The 21,690-nt window shown below is 37.8% G+C and overlaps 1 protein-coding gene across 10 annotated transcripts in view; it reads right to left on the reverse strand.

Annotated features, from left to right (window-relative positions):
- Window positions 1-21,690, reverse strand: part of LOC110831967 (retinal guanylyl cyclase 2) — a 117,604-nt gene that overhangs the window by 51,064 nt on the left and 44,850 nt on the right. For 8 of the 10 annotated variants that reach the window (XM_022068532.2, XM_022068536.2, XM_022068533.2 and 5 more), the window contains one exon: window positions 8,933-10,434. In XM_022068532.2, coding sequence (XP_021924224.1) covers window positions 8,933-9,200 — 268 coding nt within the window. In that variant the 5' untranslated portion in view covers window positions 9,201-10,434. Of the gene's footprint in view, window positions 1-8,932; window positions 10,435-11,350; window positions 11,534-21,690 lie in introns of those variants that run through there. The other 2 variants (XM_022068534.2, XM_022068540.2) reach the window with 2 other exon arrangements.

Consider the following 21,690-nt stretch of genomic DNA (forward strand, 5'->3'; position numbering starts at 1 on the left):
TCTGAACTCAAGCCAGACAACGCACGACATTAGCTACACGTATTTCATGTTTTGATGCAAGGCTCACTCAGCTACCCCCAGCGACAACAAACCGAGCTATTTCACTTCATCATATTACTACGTTTCATTATTGTCTATGACGTCACATTACTGAAGTAACTTCAAAACAGCTTCTGAGAGCAATAACAGCGGTGCACGAGGTTATTTGTGGTTAAGAAAACGTTACTGAACTAGTGAAAGTAACACGAAGTTCTTTTAAACTGTCCTGAGTGAGTGCTTTTCCTCGTTTCATTACAACAGCTGTGCGGTTTTTACTTCTTTAATTTCCGACATCCTCGCGAAAAGTCTTCTGCCTCCAGGCAGATTAAAAGCGGGCCCAAATTAACCGATGAAACTGCGCAAGTGTCTATGATATCATTAAGACGCTACTCATGATAATTACTAGTAACTTAGCGATTATGGTAATTTACAATAATAAGAAAATTAATAACAATATATCGACCATCTCAGAGGACGTCAGCTTTTGAAGCGAAACCTGAAGTTTCAACACCGCTAATACCAAACCCCGCCAGTACATACGTCCCTTAGCCAGTTCTATCCACTCCCCATTCTGACAACATATCGCACAAAGATCCGCCATAATATTAACATCCCATCTCCTTTTTGGTCTTCCAATTTGCGCTTTCTAAGAGGTTTCCTCTCCAAAATTCTGTATGAATTTATTATCTTCGTCTCAGGGTTATGTTGTCGTCCCACCACAACCTCCTAAGTTTCACTACCCTAACAATATTAATAAAATCAATTTATAATATAGTAAAATCTTTGTAAAAAATTATTCACCCAGTGACACACTTTGAGGGTTCAGAGACATATGTACACTCAGTACAACGTTCGATGTTATTAAAACTGTCAAAAGTCATCGGACAAAAGTTGAAACAGTTTACTGACTGAAAACTCTGCATTGATTTGGGGACTTTGTTTTGAAGTCCTTGAATTAATTTAAGACTTATCTAATTTTTTGAATTTGCAAAACAAAGTCTATCGAGGGTTTGAATGTTTCAAAAGATGAAACCTGTCGACTGGCATGGCTTCCTGTCTATACGTTTACTTCAGTGACTGAATTTTAAGACCATACAGGAACACTTTTGCATTGGGCTAACAAGCGACGGGTCTATTGAACATCACTAGGGTACACAGCAGTAATGAGGAGTCCAGGTGGTGGTGGTGATGTCTGTCTGGTGAAATAATCACCTCTTCAACTCCATGATGCACGAGTTTACATCATCTCCAAAGCTGACACCCCTTCCACGTGACGTCTCATGTTAAACCATCACGTAAATTAATCAACTGCACGCACGTGAATCAATCAGAACAAATGTCAATATTAGCTGCCTCAAAACATGTACACTAGCCGTTTGCTCTGATTTGCACTTTCAGCAACGGATGCTGAAAATGGGAATGACCTACTATTTCCCTTAACAACGCGTGTGAAGCTAAATAGTGAGATAGACTTCATGTTGAGAACAGAAAAAAAAGACTGCTTTCAGAATTGGAGGGTATCTTTAAATACGTTAAATAAACTACCGTAGGCAGCCGACAAGGGGTGTTCGTCCGACTTGTGGGTTGGCGGATATCTAAAGCAAAGAAACTAGGCCCTAGGAGATACGCAGGGTCTCAGAATTGTTTGGATTATTAGTATGCCCATCAGTAGTAAAAGAACAACATGAATATAAGGGATACAGGATATGATCATGTATAATGGGTTCAAAATATAGACCGTCGTGCGGACCTGTAGGTAGATACCAACGTTTCGTAAGAACATGCTGCCTCCATATTCAGAGAACCTGAAGTCCACACGGCGATACTACCCAGGGAACGAACATCGACATCTTCACCGCTGTGAGAACTTCAAAGAGCGCCTTAAACCGAGCGACAATGTTTCCGGTATAATTCATTTCATGTACCTATCGTCACTTATGTAGTTTTCTTACGAACCTCAGATAACAAACTAGCCTACGTAGAATTCTGAGCGGAGTCACATCGTAAAGCAGAAAGTTGAGCGAACAAGTGCCACCCCAACTCCTAAAGACCTTCGCTTCTGCAGGAGAGTGACGTGGCAATTTGTAGATTGTTCCAATTACCATACCAGTGGATCGTATGTAAGCAACTAGGATCTGGTATTTAGGGCAACTCCTTGCTTCGGCAAGCGGAACCGGGATTGTTACCAGGGGCAATAAGAGAGAAGGAGAGACCCCCCCCCCCGGATATGGGTGAGTCGACAAACATCGACTGGAAGGAAGAAGGCAAGCGACGGACTACGATAAAGAAACCTAAATTACTAAGTAGAGAAGGCAAACTGAAATTGTGAGGAAGTGTGTAATATATAGTCTTTACAGGGGTTCTAAAATGTTTTTGGGTCTGGTAACTGATGAGATTGAAGAAAATTCTGATACACCATGCAAAATAGATTTTGAAATAATGAGAACGAGGGGAAGTTTCACATCTTTTAAGGTATATTACCTTTACTGGAAGTGAAAAATATCAGTTCATTTTAAAACAGTCTGTAACACAGGATTAAAGCAGTTTCCTCTTATATTTAGATAGAACAAATTAGGGTCCAGATTAAGTAAAATTTATGTCACCTATGTGGTTTATAAACAGCAACAGGTAGATTTCCTGCCATAAAAACTTTTTAATGGTTCATTATGCTTTTTAGAATGCATAATAACTCTGACCAAGCCATATATTATCATGCCCCCTACCCTATTTTAAGGGCTTTACTTGCCTCGTCTCGGAGTATAGGCAGCTGAGTTATAAACTTGGTGTATGATATTAAAATCCCTTTTTAAAATTGAATCTTTATTTTTTACAACAGTACGTACAGTGATACACTATTCACTAACTTTATCATAAAATATAAAGCTTTCGAAATTTGTTAGCAGACATGAAACATTTAGAAAAGTTATATTGATAGCAAATGCTTTTATTTAATTATTCGCGGTACTGAAATAACTTTCTTTTTCAGGTATTCGTTAATAAGATTCTGAATTATTCATGTTACTTTCCTCTTGTCAGCCGTGTAACTGTGTCAATAAAATGATGAATAGGATTAGTTACTAATGATGAGGAAACCGTGTACTAATCATCACCACGGATTAAGCTCTTGGCCTGTCCCGGTTACATAAATTAAAAACTGCTCCATCGCTCCTTTTATCAGAATATTTTGCTCTTCGGTTTATAATGATACAGCAGCCCTAAGATTCTGTTTCCAGGCATTCTCTTCAATTATTCTAACCATTACAGTTCTCTAATTCCTATTTCATTATCTGTTACTCCCCGACTTTCTGTAACAAATTTAGTACCTCTGAAACGTCGGATAATTCAGCGTGAGTACACGGCGTAACATCTCAGAAGGCAGTCATGTTCGTTTTCGATTATACTTGGTATTGGTAACACTACCGACATAATTAATATTTTGTTTATACAAATCCAAGTAACTACAAACGTTAGAATGCATGCGAACTGCGACGTCTTGTTGAGACACTACTTTTCTACTGCACAAATAAGACTGAAGACAAGGTAGTGCATGAGAACCTAACCTAACCTGAGACAACGTGAACTTCTATAGCCAGATCTTCTCAGTATCAGTAGCCAAGGAAATGACACAACAAGAAACCGGTACAGGCATAAGGAACGCGTGGCAAGTCCGCTGTTAACTTCTGGTAATTTCAAAAATTAAAGCTGAATATTGAACGGACCAAAGATCTTGGAACTATTCTTACTACTTCTTCTAATATGAAGATAAACAGATTTACACACAAGATGTAAATAGACAGTAAATATTACAGACTCCGTGACTATGAAATACTAAGTGAATTATGACGGCATTGTTGAGTGTAGAACACTCAACAATTAAACACGAGGCTCTCATAATAACAGCATTTTCATACCCAGTCTCTTTGACTATACATTAGTCTTATGAAATCTCCTTCAAAAGAGTATCTAGTTAAGGATGCTGCTAATGTCTGCAGTTTCCTTTTATGCACTCAAGCGGAAATTGAATGAGTCCCTTACAGCGACAAGTTCGAGGAGGGAGACAGAGGGACCTGCTGACAGCAGCAAAGATCCAAAAAGAAACGTTAAGTTCTGAAGAGGAGTGCGAGATCAAGACTTCAGACTATCACAACATAAGATGAAACAAAAGTTTGATATTACAGGATGGAAAAGTGAAGGCAGCAAACTGTAGGCTTAACATTCGTTTCCGGTTTGATGCTCCACTTTCAGAGCTGCAGTGAGTCACATGGCCTTAATTTTTATTACCAGAATTCTAAGTTCTGTCATTATGTATCAGTAAAGAAAAAGTTAAAGGTAAAGTGTACCTGTGTTTAACGATGTTATTTCATCTGCCTAGTTCATAGTAGATTTAGTTCTACGCATCACAACAAATTAAAAAAGCTCATGAAAAGCGTCTGATCCGACTTACAGCCACCTTTTCCCTTCCGAAATGTTCAATATGATGTCATACATTCGTGAATCTCACCCCACGCTTAGTACAGAAACTTCATAACAAATATCACTAGATTTATAACGTGGAGATTTCGCTGCGACCGAAGTTGATGAAAGACTCTGGGGTTACAAGCCGCGTCAGGTGGCTGAATGGTGAATGAACCAATTCTTCCGCCATTTTATACGTTTCGAGAGTTATCTCTGCTCTCATCCTCAGTGCGGCTAGGAAACGAATCTGGTCCTATGTAAGAAAGCGGAAGAAATGGTTCATTCACCATTCAGCTACCTGACGCGGCTCGTTGCCCGAGAGTCTTTCATCAACTACCACTAGATTGTTCTGTTTTATACTGTGAAAGCTAATATAAGATTAGGTAAGGGCTCAGGGAATATATATTAGAATGATTTAGGTTGTGTTAGATTAGGTAAGGCAGGCCTACATAAGATTAAAGCACTTTCCATTCACTGCAAATTTTCATTAACAAAGTTGGAATTTGAAATGCCAAACAGTAAGATTTAACGTTCTCACAGCAGCAAGTATGAAGATGGCTGCCTTATGGATTGCCTAGTACTTATAGACGTTTAACGACGTTTAATGGATTCTTGTTTCCTCTACTAACAGGGCGACGATGGTGGAGGCAGGCAACACGTCAAAAACGTCGATAACTTCTACTAGACTACACGGCTCTACAAAACAAAAGACAGCCATCTTCAGGTCCACAAGTCCAGCATTTGACGCCGAAATATTAATAAAGCTTCATAGGCTGTCTCACGCCGTGATTTTATAATCCGACAGAAACAAATACAGCAAAGAGCATATCAAAATCATTATTGTTGCAGTACTTTCATTACGCCTTAGATTATTTCGGATTGTCAATGATTGAGTTTAAAGGCGGATAATGGAACCAGCAATATATCCAATTAGATAGCTTTCAATTCTGTACCTCATTTGTTGGATATAATTCCATTATCAGACCACTTCAGTTATATCTGCAGAGATCGATGGCGTTAAATTACATTCCACTGCTTCTAGGCCAATAATCCTCGCTCTGATTTATAGCACAACGCTCCTCTTCCGCAAATGAATCATATTTTACAGAAATTTCTATATTGTTTCCATCTTTAATACAGATGCAGAAAACAAGAACACACTGAACGCTTTTAATTATAATATAGAAGATAGGGTAATATATAAAAGATAATGTGTTGGTTATCAAAACTCCAACATATTTAGATTCTTATGAAATACATTTCAATGTAGAGGGGTCCCAATTAACATCTACGTACACCAACATTTGTGAAGGAATCAAGATTTCTGCATGAAGACAAGATATGATGGACTGTTCGTGTGGTCTGCCTGTTAAATCTCCCCAAATACAGAAGTGATTTCTGCCACATCTTCCCGGGTAAGCAGATGGGCCGAACTTTACAAAATACTGAAGGCCAGCTCACCATACATTAACAGATACGGCCAACTTAAACAAAAATGACACATATTTTCAAAGGCATTCGTTTAGATTTTGCACATCTGTATGTCTGTAACTATATGTAAGGTAATATATTTAAAATACAAGCATATTATTGCATATAAAATTCATTTCTGCAGAATTAAATCACATCAAAGTTACAGGCTGTATGGAAATAAAGGCGCATTTTATTGTATAGCAAGTTTTTAAACGATGAGTGTTTTTAAAAATAATTGGCAACATTTAATTTGGTCTTCAAGTAAAGTAGACATCATACTAGATCAATAAAAGTAAAGTTCAAACTAGCCACATAAATATAATATTGAAATTCATATAAACTCACTCAGGTAGGCATGAAATACATCTGTCAAATTGTTTTTGAGATACAGCATATTATGTCTTCAAATATGGTGCACTTCGATGTGAAAATAACTATTCTGTGGAGCACAGTCCTTCTTTTAAAGCTGCTGGTCGTTCATATAGTCAATAAATTCCGTTGGACAGTTTTAGATATGAATTATACAGGCTGACAGACATGACCTCGTCATTAAGCTGACATTTTATGAAGCCTACTTTGTGAAGAAAAAGCATACAAATAAATCTCTTCACATATATTTTTAATTTAGTTACATTTACAGCCAATTTTATTCCCTAAATTTACTGTCGCAAATTAGTAGTGATACTAGAGTACCTAGGGATCAATAGGATAAGTGTAGACAAGCAAATAGGCTTTTAATGGTTTCTAAATAATGTACGGCCATAGCTGTGGCGATGTTTCATTTATGCACCACACGAAAATGTGACCTGTAACCACGTACATGAGCTCACTCTCACTCGGTCAACTCATTACATAAATAAGCCAACAACGTTTAATCTGGCAGTGCAGTGATTGCATAACTGACCTATGTTTGGAGTGTGTAAGCGTCACGCATATGGAAATTATTACATCCTTCCCATAAAGAATCCACTTTTTAATTCAACGGGCTAGTCTACATTCTTTTGTGTAAAACAGCCGGGGTGTGACTCTGACCATTCACCTCCACTGAGCGCCTAGGTTTGGCTCTAGAATAGGTGAGGCTTAAACACCGAGCCAACTTCTCCGTCACCTAAAGCTTCCCAAGTACTTTAAAAACTTTAAAATCAAACTGACAAAACTACTTGAATTAAACAAAGCAGTAAGCTTTTGGTGTGCAGACTTCTGTTAAGAAATTAAATAAACCTTAATCCCATCAGTATGACTTAAGAACACACTTGGAACATCGCTTAGGTACAAGATCAGGATTTCTTTCGCATCAATAAACGAACGAAATAGTCCGTTTTTCGTCAAAACTGTTCCCAAAATTAAGTGTGCTTAAAGAATGGAATTACGTACGTATTTTATGAGAATGTTACAAATACGATCCAGTTAAAAATAAAAATTTATCTAAAGTGCCGTAAACTGTATTTAAATAATAAAAGTGATAATTTATTATGGCTGTATATTTATTTATTCCTGTAGACCAATATTCTATTATGTTATGAATGTTGTAATCACCTTAAATTTGATTTCATTACTGAACTCCGATGAAGCCAGTCAACTGAATAAAACACCGGCTTTCCACAGGATTAAATAAATCAACTTGAAAAGTTGTAAAGCATACTTTATGGATACATTAAATGTTGTAACAGTAAAATAGCCATGAAATTGCTATCAACCTTTGCACCGCAGAGCATAATACTGCTAGGCTGTGAGCATATTGTTCAGCAAGCTAAAGGTCGCGGTTATTAATATGTGTACAGTTTTCTTCACAATTTCTGTTAAAAAATATGGAATCAAATATGTTACATAATACACATTACAGTTTTTAAAAAATGCAGAAATATATTTTAATTCTTTGTCTGTTTAGATTGGAGATAATTCCAGACATAGAAGGAAGCTACGAATACACTGAACAAAGGTGCATGGACAGCCAACAAGAGGTAGTCCTCAAACTTGGAAGTTGCAAGATAACAATTTTTCATCGTAACAAATTTAGCATTTTTTCAAAGTGTTACGCAGGGCCTTGGACTTGAGTGAATTTGTTTGGAAGGGCATAGGCAACGAAAGGTTTGAGATCAGAGACTTAATTGAAGTCCTCTAGGTACTTTTTGGCAAAAAGCAAACTGCTGAAGGGACAGACCTTTAAACAGGCGGATACAAACCCTCCAGAATACGTTCATTTCGTTCACTACATGCAAAGAACTGACAAAAACATAGAAATAATCGGTATTTCACAGTAATTTGTAGTTAATGGTTATGTGTTGGCGGATTTGTCAACGTTTCGGGGAATCTGAGTGTTCCCACATTCAGATTGAAGCGACTAAACAGCATCCTGGTGACTATTTGTAATTTAGGGTCACAAGGGAATTGCAATCTCTGATAGGAACAGCAGAGTTCTTCAGAACGTTAGCGGACTAGCCCAATACAGCCCACACTCACCACCCAAGAAAAAGGCTTAACGCATAACATGTGTTGGTATTACATTTGTATTATTTAATTTGATTTCCATATCCACTGCAATTTAGACAGCTCATATCGATCCAATAATTTTAATCAGTGATAGTGAAATCATGGTTTATACGTCTGAAACTCTTTAACATTTTAGTTTCACTCTAGAGTTTTTACAATGTGTCTAATACTTTCCAAGACCCATCAATTTCTATATTGTCATCGAGGTTTCTTGAAAGCCGTGTGCCTATTTTTTATTTCGACCTCGTACTGGTCTTTACAACTTCCACATCGGTTACGTTTTTGAGAATAAATATTTCCATATAAAACTTATGTTTTGTTCATTTACATACTGTAGTCTCTCCATATTTCTGCAACCACCAGGCAGTGGACAGTATCACAGTTAACTCCTCTAAAATAAATAAAATAATTGCATAAAACAGTTACGTTGAAGGAAGCACTACATACAAGATCTCATAAGTGGCCCAACAGTTACCTGACTTTGAGAGTATATCCAGTTGTATGGGGTCTCCGTCGTCCACCGAACCGACGTACTGAGCTGCCAGCTCCTGTAGTCTTGTGACATTCTCTTGGGGCTGGAAGCAGAGCTCTCGCAGAAACAACACAGTCCGGGAAGTGTGAGAACCACTTACAGCGGTTCTTTGCTCCTTCGTCATAAACATTTCCGCCGTCACCAGGATAAGTAGGCCAACCACAAGCACAAGAAGACAGTACCACACGCTGGTGACGTCACGAAGTGCCATGGAGTGCCGGCGAGGAGCCTCACTCAAAGCGTTTTGTTCCTGTGAGGTTGACAGTCTGCCTTCTTCCTCTTCATCTCGACAATTGCACGGCGGTCGCAAAATGGCGTCCAACTTACAGCTTTTTATTTCTTCCACTTCGCAATTATTAATTTACTCACAGTCCTCTACAGATCGATTAAAACTGCGTCAGACATTTGTGCATATATTGCAACATTAGAATATATATACTTATTTCAAGTCGAAGTACAAATCGTGTCTTAGAAAAATACTTTATCGCTGCCCACAAAAATTAAACATCTGCCATGTTCAAAAGGATTTAGTATTCATTTAACAGTGTTCTGACACCGAAGTTCGTTTAGGTTACAGTTCTTAAGAAATGAAATCCCCCAAATTAAATATGCTGAATCAAACAAATATCCGTCTGTCTCCTTTCTTCTGCATTATCATTCTTTGCCTCTGGAACCCTGGCTCCTTTGTTAAACAAGGTTTTGTTGCCTGCGGTCCACGCTGAAAATTACGGAGTTTCAGAACATGTGTAACTGTTGTGGATATTGATCCCGGAATTACCTAAAGTTTCTCTTACACCGCTGTAAAGTTTTCATAAATAAAAACTGGTTTGTGTTAAATTTGTGCTTATAACGTATTTTCTTCCCTCATTTGATACTGCAAGTTTCTCTTCAGAACTACCTTCGTAACAGTCATTTATAATCTTTTCATATGTAATATACCCGATTAAGCAATAATATTAAAATGATTCAACACGCATTTTCACTATGTTAAGTTCGTCTTCGTTCAAAACAGACATAAAAAGAAATCCTTTCATATGTTAAATTTACAAGTACGATCTAAAGCTTTTTTTCTCACAAGCAGTTCAGTAAAAATTGTTCTGTAAACTTCCTTAGCCACGAAAATAATTCATTGAAACGTATACGGCCTTCTTTCAAAACACGAGACGTAACGAATCATGATGAGAAGCTTATAAAGTGAGAACGTCATAAAACTTGACGAATAAAGTAGAAAATTGTTTTCCACTTCACTGATCTCTGACGGTTGATGTGTAAGTTCATGAAGACGCTCGCAGAAAATGAAACGAGAAACGAAAGAAATTCAACGATTCTTTTTTAAGCTCCGCAGTAAGGCAAACCAAAGGCAGCCCAGTTACTTGCCTATGCTGAATCTTTATAAGGAAGACGCAGTGGAGTGGAGTTCATGACGGTGCCTAAACACTATTTTCCTGAAATGACAAGAAAAAATAATAAATATGTTAAAATAATGGTTTCTACTTACAATGGTTAAACAAGTAAATAATTACAGAGGAATATTTACAATCTCACTAACAAGAATGCACAAATTCAACAGACGATGTCATCATATTATTTTTATTTTATCTCTTACGGCATACACGTATAGCCTGTTGTCTGTCAAGAACTCATCAAATCACTCTTGTTACATCACAAATAAACCTGAAGCCAATAACTGACTTCCAACTTAGAAAGTTAAATCAAATTAGAATCATAAAAAAGAAATTACTTTGGTAACATTATTTCAGGCGTATTTAAGAACATGTTGATACCAGATGGTATTAGGAACTTCAAAAAAGGAATTGCAGATATCTGTATATAAATTAAATAAACTATCACTAAGGTATAATTCAAAATATTTAGCAAGAAATTCTACTGGATAATCACATACTAGAACAAATATGAAATTTTAATTACCCTGAGTCCTGTATCTTTCGATTATGGCGAAGACACAGACAATAAAGTAGCAAATCATCAAATGATCTGCGAAACATAACCGATTGCAGTCAATTTTACAGTGTTAACTCATGTATTTTCTCGCCTAGAGGGACTAAAGGCCAAATGGGGACTGAGTTGACAGTTCCATCAGTAAACATTATCCGCCAGATTCCTACAACTTAAGAAACGAGTGGGGCCGACAGAGCAAATTATTAGCAGCTACTAATGTCGGCTTATTATTCTGGGCTGTTACATTATATGACATTTGATTTTTGTCTCTAGCGACGTGCTTCAACTACCGGTAGGTTCCCAGGGAATCTAAATTGAATTCGGTCCTCTGGTCTTAACTCTCTATCCGTGCTCCACCATCAGTCTCAATCCTGACTGTGCTTGTATAAACGGCATAAGTACCTGCTACAGTTCCGTACACCCGAGTTTCATCGATCCGTTCTAGATGCACACGTCAAGGAGATGACCCATGCAGACTACTCATCTGCTCTGTATTCAACAGACGACACGCAGTTCGGTTCAGTGACCAAAATATTGCATCTTTTGTGAAATACACGCCAGATTTCAATAGATTAGCCTCCCCGCCTTGTGAAAGAATAAAAGCGAAAAGTTTTACTCAGGTTTTGAATTCAGAAATCTAAATATAGAGGAGATAATAATAAAGTGAATTATAAATGAACAGAGTGTGAGTATGTAGATGGATTCAGCGGGCATACAGGGGTAATGAGAAGACGGCAATTAGCCACAGAATTTCAAAAGAGACGGGAAAGTTCATGCTATGCCGTGCGGCTCTTAACTCCTCAATAAGGACTCGACGATGTTTTATGAATAAGTAGATAAAACTTCGGGTACTATAAAAGACATACTCTCTTGAACAGCCGAGTAATCATAACAGTTTCAATATGGACTCTCCCTTATGTAGTTATTCCAAATTTTGAAAAGTAATACGAGAACACTAGTACATTAAGAATATGAGCATCCCCCTGATGACAAAGGCGATAAATACTTACGAAATGTCGGCTAGATTCTATGAGACAAATCGGCGCAACATTTCAGAAAACAATCATCATACTCGCTGCAGAGCGAACCTAAAATACTAAAAGTAATTATGAACAGAGACAGTGGTCTAGATTGGTGATCTAGCTTGGTTATTTGTTTAAATTTGATTTTTGCTTTTATTCTGTTTCCTTGTTTTGTTTTAGTATTTTTATTAGTGTTTTACATTGGTAATTTGTATTTTCTGTTGTACTTTGTAAAATATGGATTATACAATACATAGGACATTTTAAAAAATACCAAGTAAAAATAAATTATAACCTTGTAGTGCGACAAACTTTAAAACAACACATATATATCTACATTAGATGCAAACCTGATGTTAAAATCTCTAAGACAGCATTTTCAGAAATACGCGTGTGTCGCACTTAATCCCAGATTAATCGATAACTGCGGGTACTAACGTATTATTGAGAACAAACTTTACCTGTAAATGCCCTATAAGCAGCTTAACAGCTTACGTTTGAGAATATAAACCCATATTTAACACTTTCACTGATTTAAGGATAATGCTATCAGCTATAGCAGGGAAGTTCTTTGTTTACTCAACGCGAATTGCGGTATCATAAAAGCAGAAATCCATCGCCCACTTTTACCACAAAGCACGAAGACTATGTACCGATGTCTACAGAAGGCAGATGAAATTAAAGGAAACAGAACACGCACTAACTGATCTAAGATAGCATGTTGCGCCATGTTGGACATCTAACTCCATCAAGTAGAGTTCTTATTGGAAAGCCAATAAGCTAATAGTCTCTCAGCTATTCAAGAAATTCCCCGCCTTATAGAAGCCAAAGGTTCATTATCGTAATCACAAAATTCCGTCACTGGTATCTGTCCTGAACAAATTTAACCAAGATCACAAATTCAAATCTTAGTTTTTAAAGGCATTTTTAATATTATCCTTCCACATACATATAGGTGACCTACGTCTTCTCTTGTTTTAAATTCATATTTGGCTGAAATTATGTACACATTTCTCATCTTGTTCATGCCCTGCTTATTTATTTATTATTCTCATAGTTATATAATTTCCTGCATCCTCCTGTTATTTCAAATCTTCTAAGCTTAGTCTTTTGTTGCTAAACACAGTCGATCTATGTTCTTCCCTTAGGGCGAGAGACGAAGTTTCACTTCCGTTATTAGATGCTATCAACTCAAGTGCGTAGATGTGACCATGTTAATGTAAGCGTGCCAAATAGGCCCAGCTCTTTACGCTGGAAAAACTTCCAATATGCGTACTTGCTAAGGAACTGTGTACGGGCTGCTTTACGAATTTAGTTCGATATTAAAAGCATTACATTTTCCCATGTAAACATAACCAAGCCAAAATGGAAAAGATCCCCATTTCTTAGCCGAGGTGTAAGATGAATGGAAGTGGTCAACATCACGCTCCGCCCTCTTGCACCTGGAAAAAGATCCAGGTACCAGTTATGAGGAATTTACATCTTTATCTGGAATCGAACCCTCACCTATAACCTGTAGCCAATTACTAGAGGCCTTAATTATCTTAGCTCGCACTATCAAACTCATTGTTGAATGTAAGTAGTACTACAAAGAAGAGTGTCATTAAAATGAGGAACCCTCGATATTTACTTCGCAGACGTACAAGTTGAAACAAATTTTTCGAGTACAGTACAACCTCGCTATAACGCGGGTCGCGGGGGACAGGGGTAAACACGCGTTATAGAAAAATCGCGTTATTACGGGAGTGCGTCAGAAAAATCGGAAAAAGTACTGGACGTACTGTACGGTACGTACAGTATTGATAGACTACCGCCATTTAAGAGTATACCTACTTATTTGACTATGTTACGATTGATGTTTACGGAAAAAGTAATAAATAATTAATTTAGCTTGCATTTTAATATAATTTTGAGTTCTGTACGAAGGATAATTGAAGAACGTTTTTCTTTTTTTGCTGCACTGTGGGGGATGTGAGGTACCCGCATTATATCCGGAACCGCGGTATAGCGAACCGCGTTATAGAGGGGTTGTACTGTATAAAATTTCATGTTAAGTGATTCTGTTGTCACCAGGGTATGGTGTATCCTGAGGTTGCAGACGGAGAATACGGCCTCCACATACAGAAGATAATTGCAAATACGCTAAGTAAGAAGTCGCGTACAGCCGACAAGAAGTGGTCCTCCAGCTTGGAGAATAAGCGGTGAGCTACTCTCTTTGGTATGACGTACGCAACGAAAAAAACTTCACCGAAGATTATTTGGGTGTTTAAACTAACCAAGATGACAGGGGAGGAACATGTATCACGCATACGAAAGGTGAGAAATTCTTATCAGTTTTAGACGAAAAACCTAAAGTAAAGAAAATAATTCTGAGCCCTAGAAGTAAATGTGAGGAGAGTATTAAAATATATATTAAATAAATAAGATGTTACGGTGTGGACTGGATTCAGGCGGGTCAGTATAGGGAGCAGTAAAGTATGACCACGTAAAGAAACTTTAGATTTTACAAAACAAAAGGACAACTCCTGATTAGCTAACTGGTTTTGATCATCTTAAGAAGTTGTGTGATCCATGGAGTTAATCATTCGAGTAGACGTACTAAGGATAAACAGGAATATCCTCAGTTGTGACATTCGGACAGTTCTTTTAGGAATGTGACGGTCCCTCGCTGCTTTAATTCCAGTCTATTTCTACATCAAGGGTGCAGGTTTAGAAAACTGTGGAAAGTTCCATAACACTCACACTTTAAATCTGTTTTATACAAACTGGGCTTCAGGCAAAGGAAAAAAGATAAAGTGCGGCATCTTTATACATGAGGAGAATTCATGGAGGCCAGAATGAAAGAAGTGAAGCGGACACTTGACTCAGGAAAAATCTATGTAGGTAAACTGAGAGAATTCGCTTCCTACGCTTGCACGAAGGCATACAAAGCTTAGCTGTGACGTTGAAAGCAACATGAAAGGAAGTAGGAAAGTAGAAGTTCCGTTATTATATTGAATTCATGTTTGAAGATTTAACCACTTCTAATTTCTTATGAGTTATTTCTAACTTGTTCTATGAAGAAAATGAAAAAAAAATTCCTCGAAAGAAACTCGTGGAACGATTTGCTTTCCTAAGGTCAGGGATTCCGAATTCTAATGGACGATAAACACAGAACTACAGCTCAGATCCCTCTTAGGGAAAAATTCATACTTGCATGAGAGGTCCTGCGATAGAATGCCCACAGATACAGCTACTTTCTCACTTCCTGTTTCGCTCAACAAGTTTCCATGCACCTAGCCTAGCCAACTGCTAAAGGAGAAGAATTTTAAAAGTTCGAAGTTACAAGACATTCCAGATAAAACGAAAATTAGGTTCCAGTAATTTTCTATCAGAGAGACATAATTTCTGTAGTTTGAGATAATAGTATCGCCGAATGTCGAATCTCCTTTGTCCGGAAATGAAAACGGTTCTCGCCGACTAATGCCAAATAACTTACGATGCTGCGTACAAAGTTTGATTACAATCGATACAGAGTAAACCCTCTCCAGCCATGTTTCTCCATATGTATCCAGTTTTACCGACCAATGAATTTAGTTTTATGTATCCTAGGTTTTTAATTTGTGTATACACCGAAAAATCTGTGGCGTCCATACCAAGATACTCATGTTTTCTCTAAGCAGGGTTAAAATTGTATCCCAAACCAGTTAGCTTCATAATAACTATTACGGTGCAAAAAGTAAGAGATTAATTTCCTTGTACTGTCGCTATATCGGGAATTATTTCACGAAAGATACAGATCTTAATTAGATATAACTCTGGCAATTATTATATTTCATTAATCATGTTCATATACGACCGCCCGTTTTTAAGAATATGTCCTAAATTCCATTCGGACTTCGTCTAGAGCAGAGATTGTTCCAAACCTACATCAGCCAAAATTAAATTGGTCGGACAGCTTATAATATAAAACAATTACATGCCTATCAAATTATGGTGTAAAACAGTTCGCTACTTTATGAAATGAATAATGCGGTCAGTCACCTAATATTAACAGGATAACAAAAGTAGCTCTAATGTCAAGATCGAATAGTTATCACTCCTGCAAAGTATTCAGAAGGTCCCGGATTCAAACCTCGGCCCGAAGACTGGCTCTCCTAACTGAGGTTCTTCGTATTTTTTCTCAGCCCCTCCAGGAAAATTCCACGATAGTACCTTATAATAGGCCAGGACCGCTTCCTTCCACACCATTTCCAATTCATTATCCATTCATCAACCCATATTTTCTGCTCCAAACAGTCTCCCAAATAGCTTTGAATCACTCTGTGCGTCATCTTATCCGAAAATTTTACCAATTGAACAATGCTCGAAGGCGAAGTAACGTTAATTACGTAGTATTCAAAAAGAAAAAGTAAAATTTAGCTTGTTTCTGTAGTGTACATGATTATCGCTACCACTTCAAAAGTTAAAATAAATCGTAAACTTGAATTCAAATTCTCATTTAACACGGTAACAGGCAAAACAGAATCCTGTAGAACTACTTATAAATATCGTACTTTACGAGAATAATTTCTTTGTTTTCGATATACACATACAGATAAGCAATTACGTAGCATGCTTTATGTTGATATAGCCTATACAGAATCCTATAATGTGCATTATTTTTCGACACTTCTGAGTTCTGTGCCTTTTAATGTTAACTGGAATATCTTACTTCATCATAGATAAAATTCCTGGGAAAAGACGATGACAAAGCACGAGTTTAAAAGTTAATAACTTATGGTACTCCTCCAAGATCCATTTCATTTTCAGTTGTCTTGAAAAGCGACCAACACACAGCGGTGAGGAAGAAGAATAAGAAGGTGTATAGAATTTCCTTCATACTTATTTCCGGGTGAGGCTTACTTTATGGAGATGCGTCATGTTTAAAGAAGAGATTAATGTCCTGTCCCTTGTATGTACGAGCACATTATGACTCAAAGTTAAAACTTTTACGTTCAACTGAACGAAATTTGAATTCCAAAGAGTACATTTATAAAACTGTATGATGCGAAAGCAAATGCAACGCATTTTATACAGTATAATTTCCTAGAATGCGTATAGTGGTTTGCATACATCAGAATTAGTAGTGGGAAATAGAGTTAAATGTAAATTACAGGCAGAAGAGGCATTATTTCTTTAATTGTCTGACCAGATGTTTAAAGCAACAGAACACATTGCGAAACATGTTGCAGGTGCCGTAATTATTAATGCAATGCAATCATTTTATGCTGGCCACAGTGGAAACACTCGTTAGTGATGGAGATTTTCATTGTTCCCTGAGCGGATTTTAATTGCCTTAACATTAGGAACATAAATTCACTACCGCCAGATGCCGCGAACGCACACAGATGCTCATGAGGACTGTCTGGTGGCTGCCTACAATGCCACTTCTTCAGCAAAGTTTATTCAGTAATTTTTTACTAAGTGAAGGTAGGAAGGCCGGGTTTCAATTCCCGGACCGGGACAGCAACTGTTACATTCACCACTACAGCACTACTTCTCCATCTGCTATTCGGTCCACACACAGCCTCCTATCTAACGGGTATCAGGAGATCTTTCCCTGGAATTTATATAGCCGGAGGGTGAAAGTGACTATCCTTCTGTAGTCCTACGGGTAAGAATGCATAGAGTGTTATATGCATTCCGCCTTTAAGCCTTATGCAAGTACAACTTTCGCTTCAGCCTTTCTCTACATTTGATTTGGATCCGCAATAAATTAACATCAACGTTCTGCGCGCAGGAATGAAAAATTGCATTTGAAATATCTGCGCACTCCAAAACAAAATGAACAGTACAGATCTCGGCCAGGGTATAGGCTGTCCTGACAGAGGTTGTTCGTGGTATTCCTCAACCTCTCCACCGCGGTGGGTGGTACCTTAAATTAGGCCACGGTGGCTTCCTTACACATCCTTTCCAATTCATCATTAACTAACCATCCTATCATTAAAAGCTATATATTCTAACCTACTGACAACGCCCTAAAATAAATTAATGAATAAGCAAATAAACTTACAAGTGCCTGGGTAGGTACTCAGACAATCTGATTAACGTAAGTGCATAAACATCAGTATACTGCTGAAAATTTGGAGTCTCTAGCGAGAGAATCGCTTGTATTTGCCAGTTTCTTGTAGAACATGCCACTACAAGACACACATCTTCTCATGTAACTCTTGAAACAACTTGCACCCCTTGCGTCCTGCCTCTCTTTTTCAGGCTGTACCGCAGTTGGGTAGAGAAGGCTGTAAATCGAATAAGCAGAGCAAAACTACGAGACACTGTGAAACCCGCAGAGAAACTTGAGTACTAGACGCAGCGGAAAAGTGGAAGGAAAATCTTCAGGCATACGTACACAATGTTCATTAGACGAGCAGTGGAATATCAAGGTGCATCTAAGTAGAGCGCACGGTTAGAATATCTATTAACCTGCGGACAATACGCCTCAATTTATCAGCAAATGCTTCGAAACACGAAATTCAGAGGAAGGAACTATGAAACCTATTTTTCCTTCAAATATATATCAATCTATAGCAGATTTATATTATTTTATTAATTCTGAGAGTGTAAATCTTTTAGACAGTGTAAATGATCTCTAGATGAAGGACCTCGGTCTGCAAAGGACAACACAATCATTACGGATAAACAGAATTCGAACCTGCGACACCCATGCAATTTCTCTAAGATCTTAGCTCTCATAGTGGTGAAGATGTCGATGTTGGTCGTCTTCTGAACTGTAAAACCGTCTGAACTTTCAAGCAGAACCAACGTTTCGAGAAAGAAACCCGCCTCCATCTGAAGTCTTCAGCCCTAAAGACGGCGGCAGTTAAGCCCAGAAGAGCAACATCAGCCTAACATTTCTACACCGTAGGGCCACTGTAATCAGAACTTTGCTTCTTCTAAACATCGTCCAGACTCTAGGAAGCGTGCTTACCGAATTCATCAAATATTCTCCTTCAAGAACTGTATCTGAAGACCGGTCGTTTCTAAGCCATTAACAAGCAAGCGCCCGACTTCAGTAATTACGTTATTGTTTACTTCCAAGATAATCCTTTTTGGTTATTTAGTTGGGGCGGACTTGGGGCGATGGATCACGAGAGAAGCTGTTCCCACCTCGACGACGAAGTGGGTCGCGCGCTCCCCAATCAAGATGCCACGGCCACACATACACACAAAAACAGTGCTTCTCCGTTTCAGAGTCTGAAACTGATCCGTCCTTGTACAGAGCTAACTTCGAGAGGAAAAGGCCGAATACAACTTTTTTATGAAGTTGATAAAGATAAATGTTCCTTAATAATTACTACAGTCACGAGCACTTCTTATAAATAACAGATTAATTCCATTTCTATTGCAATTATTCTTCGTTCTGAATAGATTAAATAAGTTTGTTAAATTCAAAACCTAATATTTTTCTTTTGCTTCAATAAATTCGGCCAAAAATTTTTAATTATTCTGGTGATTTACACATTTTAGCTTTTCAACAACAACAATAATAATAATATTAAAATAATAATAATAACAACAACAATTTGAACCTCAACAAAACCGGGTTCAAGTACTACTAGGCCAACTGCATGCATTTTAGCCTGCCTGACATTACTGACGCCATCTTCCTGTGTAATAAGTAAGTGCTGCTGATAGCTTTGTTGGTTGTTGACTGATCGCTTGCTGTTAAGGGATTTTGGACCTCGTGGGATAATATTTATAACTATGTGTGTTCAATGTTTTTCCCCCCCGTGTTTTAACCATTAAGAGTACCTATCGCGTGTACAACTCAGCATCCAACATAATATTATCAAGTCGTCCGGGCAGAGCAAAATATACTTTGTGGGCGTGTTAGCAGCGCACAGGGAGGGAACCATCCTGTTTTCAAAGGCCGGTAGTACAGCAGACAGGATCGTTTAAATAATACAGGACTAGGCTTACAGCAATCTCCCACCTGCACTGTAGAGCTTATTATTGCCCACAAACACGTCCATTCACACCGGCAGTAACACAATAATCAATAATCAACAGGTAACAAGAAGTTATGACAAGAAATCACTGTACCTGCACTACTTTAATCCTTTATAGCTTAGTGGTAACTAAATGTACAGTCTGCTTTCACATTCAATAATTTAACATATTTATGGTTTCCATATATCTAATTCTCAGAATAAGCAGCGATATTTTTGAAAGAAGCATTCAAGATTGTTTAAAGAATTTTGAAAGAGCCGGTTGTTACTAGGCATTCACCTGACTCCCTCCAGCCAGAATAGTCGGTGTCCCAAGCGAGGTTCGAACGGAGTACCTTCGAATATAGAGCCAAAATAGAGTATCTCATTAAGAGAGTGTTCCGGTGCCTAAATCGTTATGAAATAACGAAAGCTAAATACTATGTTAAAATACAGATGCGGTATTTATGAAAACAACAGACAGATGTGGGTGATCACAGAATTGAACTTTGAAGTGAAAAGTTACGTAAAACTGACTGCTGGATTGGAAAGGAGATCCAAGACGATCTGTAGATAATTGGATTCTGGGTTTGGTGTATGTTAATCCGAAGAAAGAAAAAGCGAAGAGTATAGCAGCTCAGTTGATTGATATCGCGGGGACGACCCGTGCATTCGTATAAAAGGTTCCTTCTCATCAGTCTAAATTGAGAGTCTGATCTCGGAAAAAAAATGATGCCGTTACGCCTACGGTTCTGAGAAATGATAAAGGGCGACTGAACGCTTTACGCTTTAACGACTATTGTCACTGGCACTCGCAAATTTTCAAAAAGCCACAAGAGGAGTTTACCAGCCATTAATTACGACTTCTTACCAATTAGTATTAAAATAATTAAACGTGGGAGGATGCGATGGGAAAAAACATCAGCACAGGCTGGCGGGTGAGGACACCTCAAGGGAAGAGAGCTCTTAGAAGACACAGACATAAATGAGAAGATAATATTAAAATGTAGATTTAAGAAAAATTATGCGTATGTTTGAGCGGGATTTATCTGATCGAAGAATAGATCCTAACACAGTCTTCTGAACGCAGTAATAAAATATCTCTTTCAATGAAGAGGGAGTAATTTCTTGACCAGTTACATTATAATCAGCTCCGCAAAAGGATATATACTCCAGGAAGACGTGTAAGAGAAGTATGCAAAACTGTATGCCTAAGGAAATCTTCATAATCACCGCTGTGTAAACCTCAAATCATACATGTATACCTAAACTTCGTAATTTAGATGGAACGCAGTTACTAGATACTATCATGAGACTACATTATTTGTACACGTTTCATTGTCTGGACAAAAATATATGTATCGACCACAGCCAGAAAAATCTTTAGCCCCTGCCGGGGAACAAACCCCGGTTGTCCAGTCCGTAGTTAGACACTACACTGACTGAGCTACCCGGCTCAAATTAACAATAAATAACATCAGCGAAAACATATCGGTATAAGACAATACAAAACAAAATAAATATAAGCTGCAACTTTACATACATGAAACTAAAATACGTTCATTAGCACATGACTAAATTCATTTAGGGAAAGCACAACTCCAGGGACTTTGATGTGGTTTATTAACATCAAACAGGCACTGAGGCGTCAGTTCATTAAGTTACACTCTGCGTTTCTATGTCTCGAGCTTTAATGAAAGCTCACAAGCTTTCACATAGAACACCAAAGTTTCAAGATCAGACATATGAAAAAGAAATCCCTTCACATTGA

The sequence above is a fragment of the Zootermopsis nevadensis genome, unplaced genomic scaffold (genome assembly GCF_977971745.1).
Source record: "Zootermopsis nevadensis isolate Lab colony 2312 unplaced genomic scaffold, Znev_1.0 Znev_ptg000024l, whole genome shotgun sequence".
Lineage (NCBI taxonomy): Eukaryota > Metazoa > Arthropoda > Insecta > Blattodea > Termopsidae > Zootermopsis > Zootermopsis nevadensis.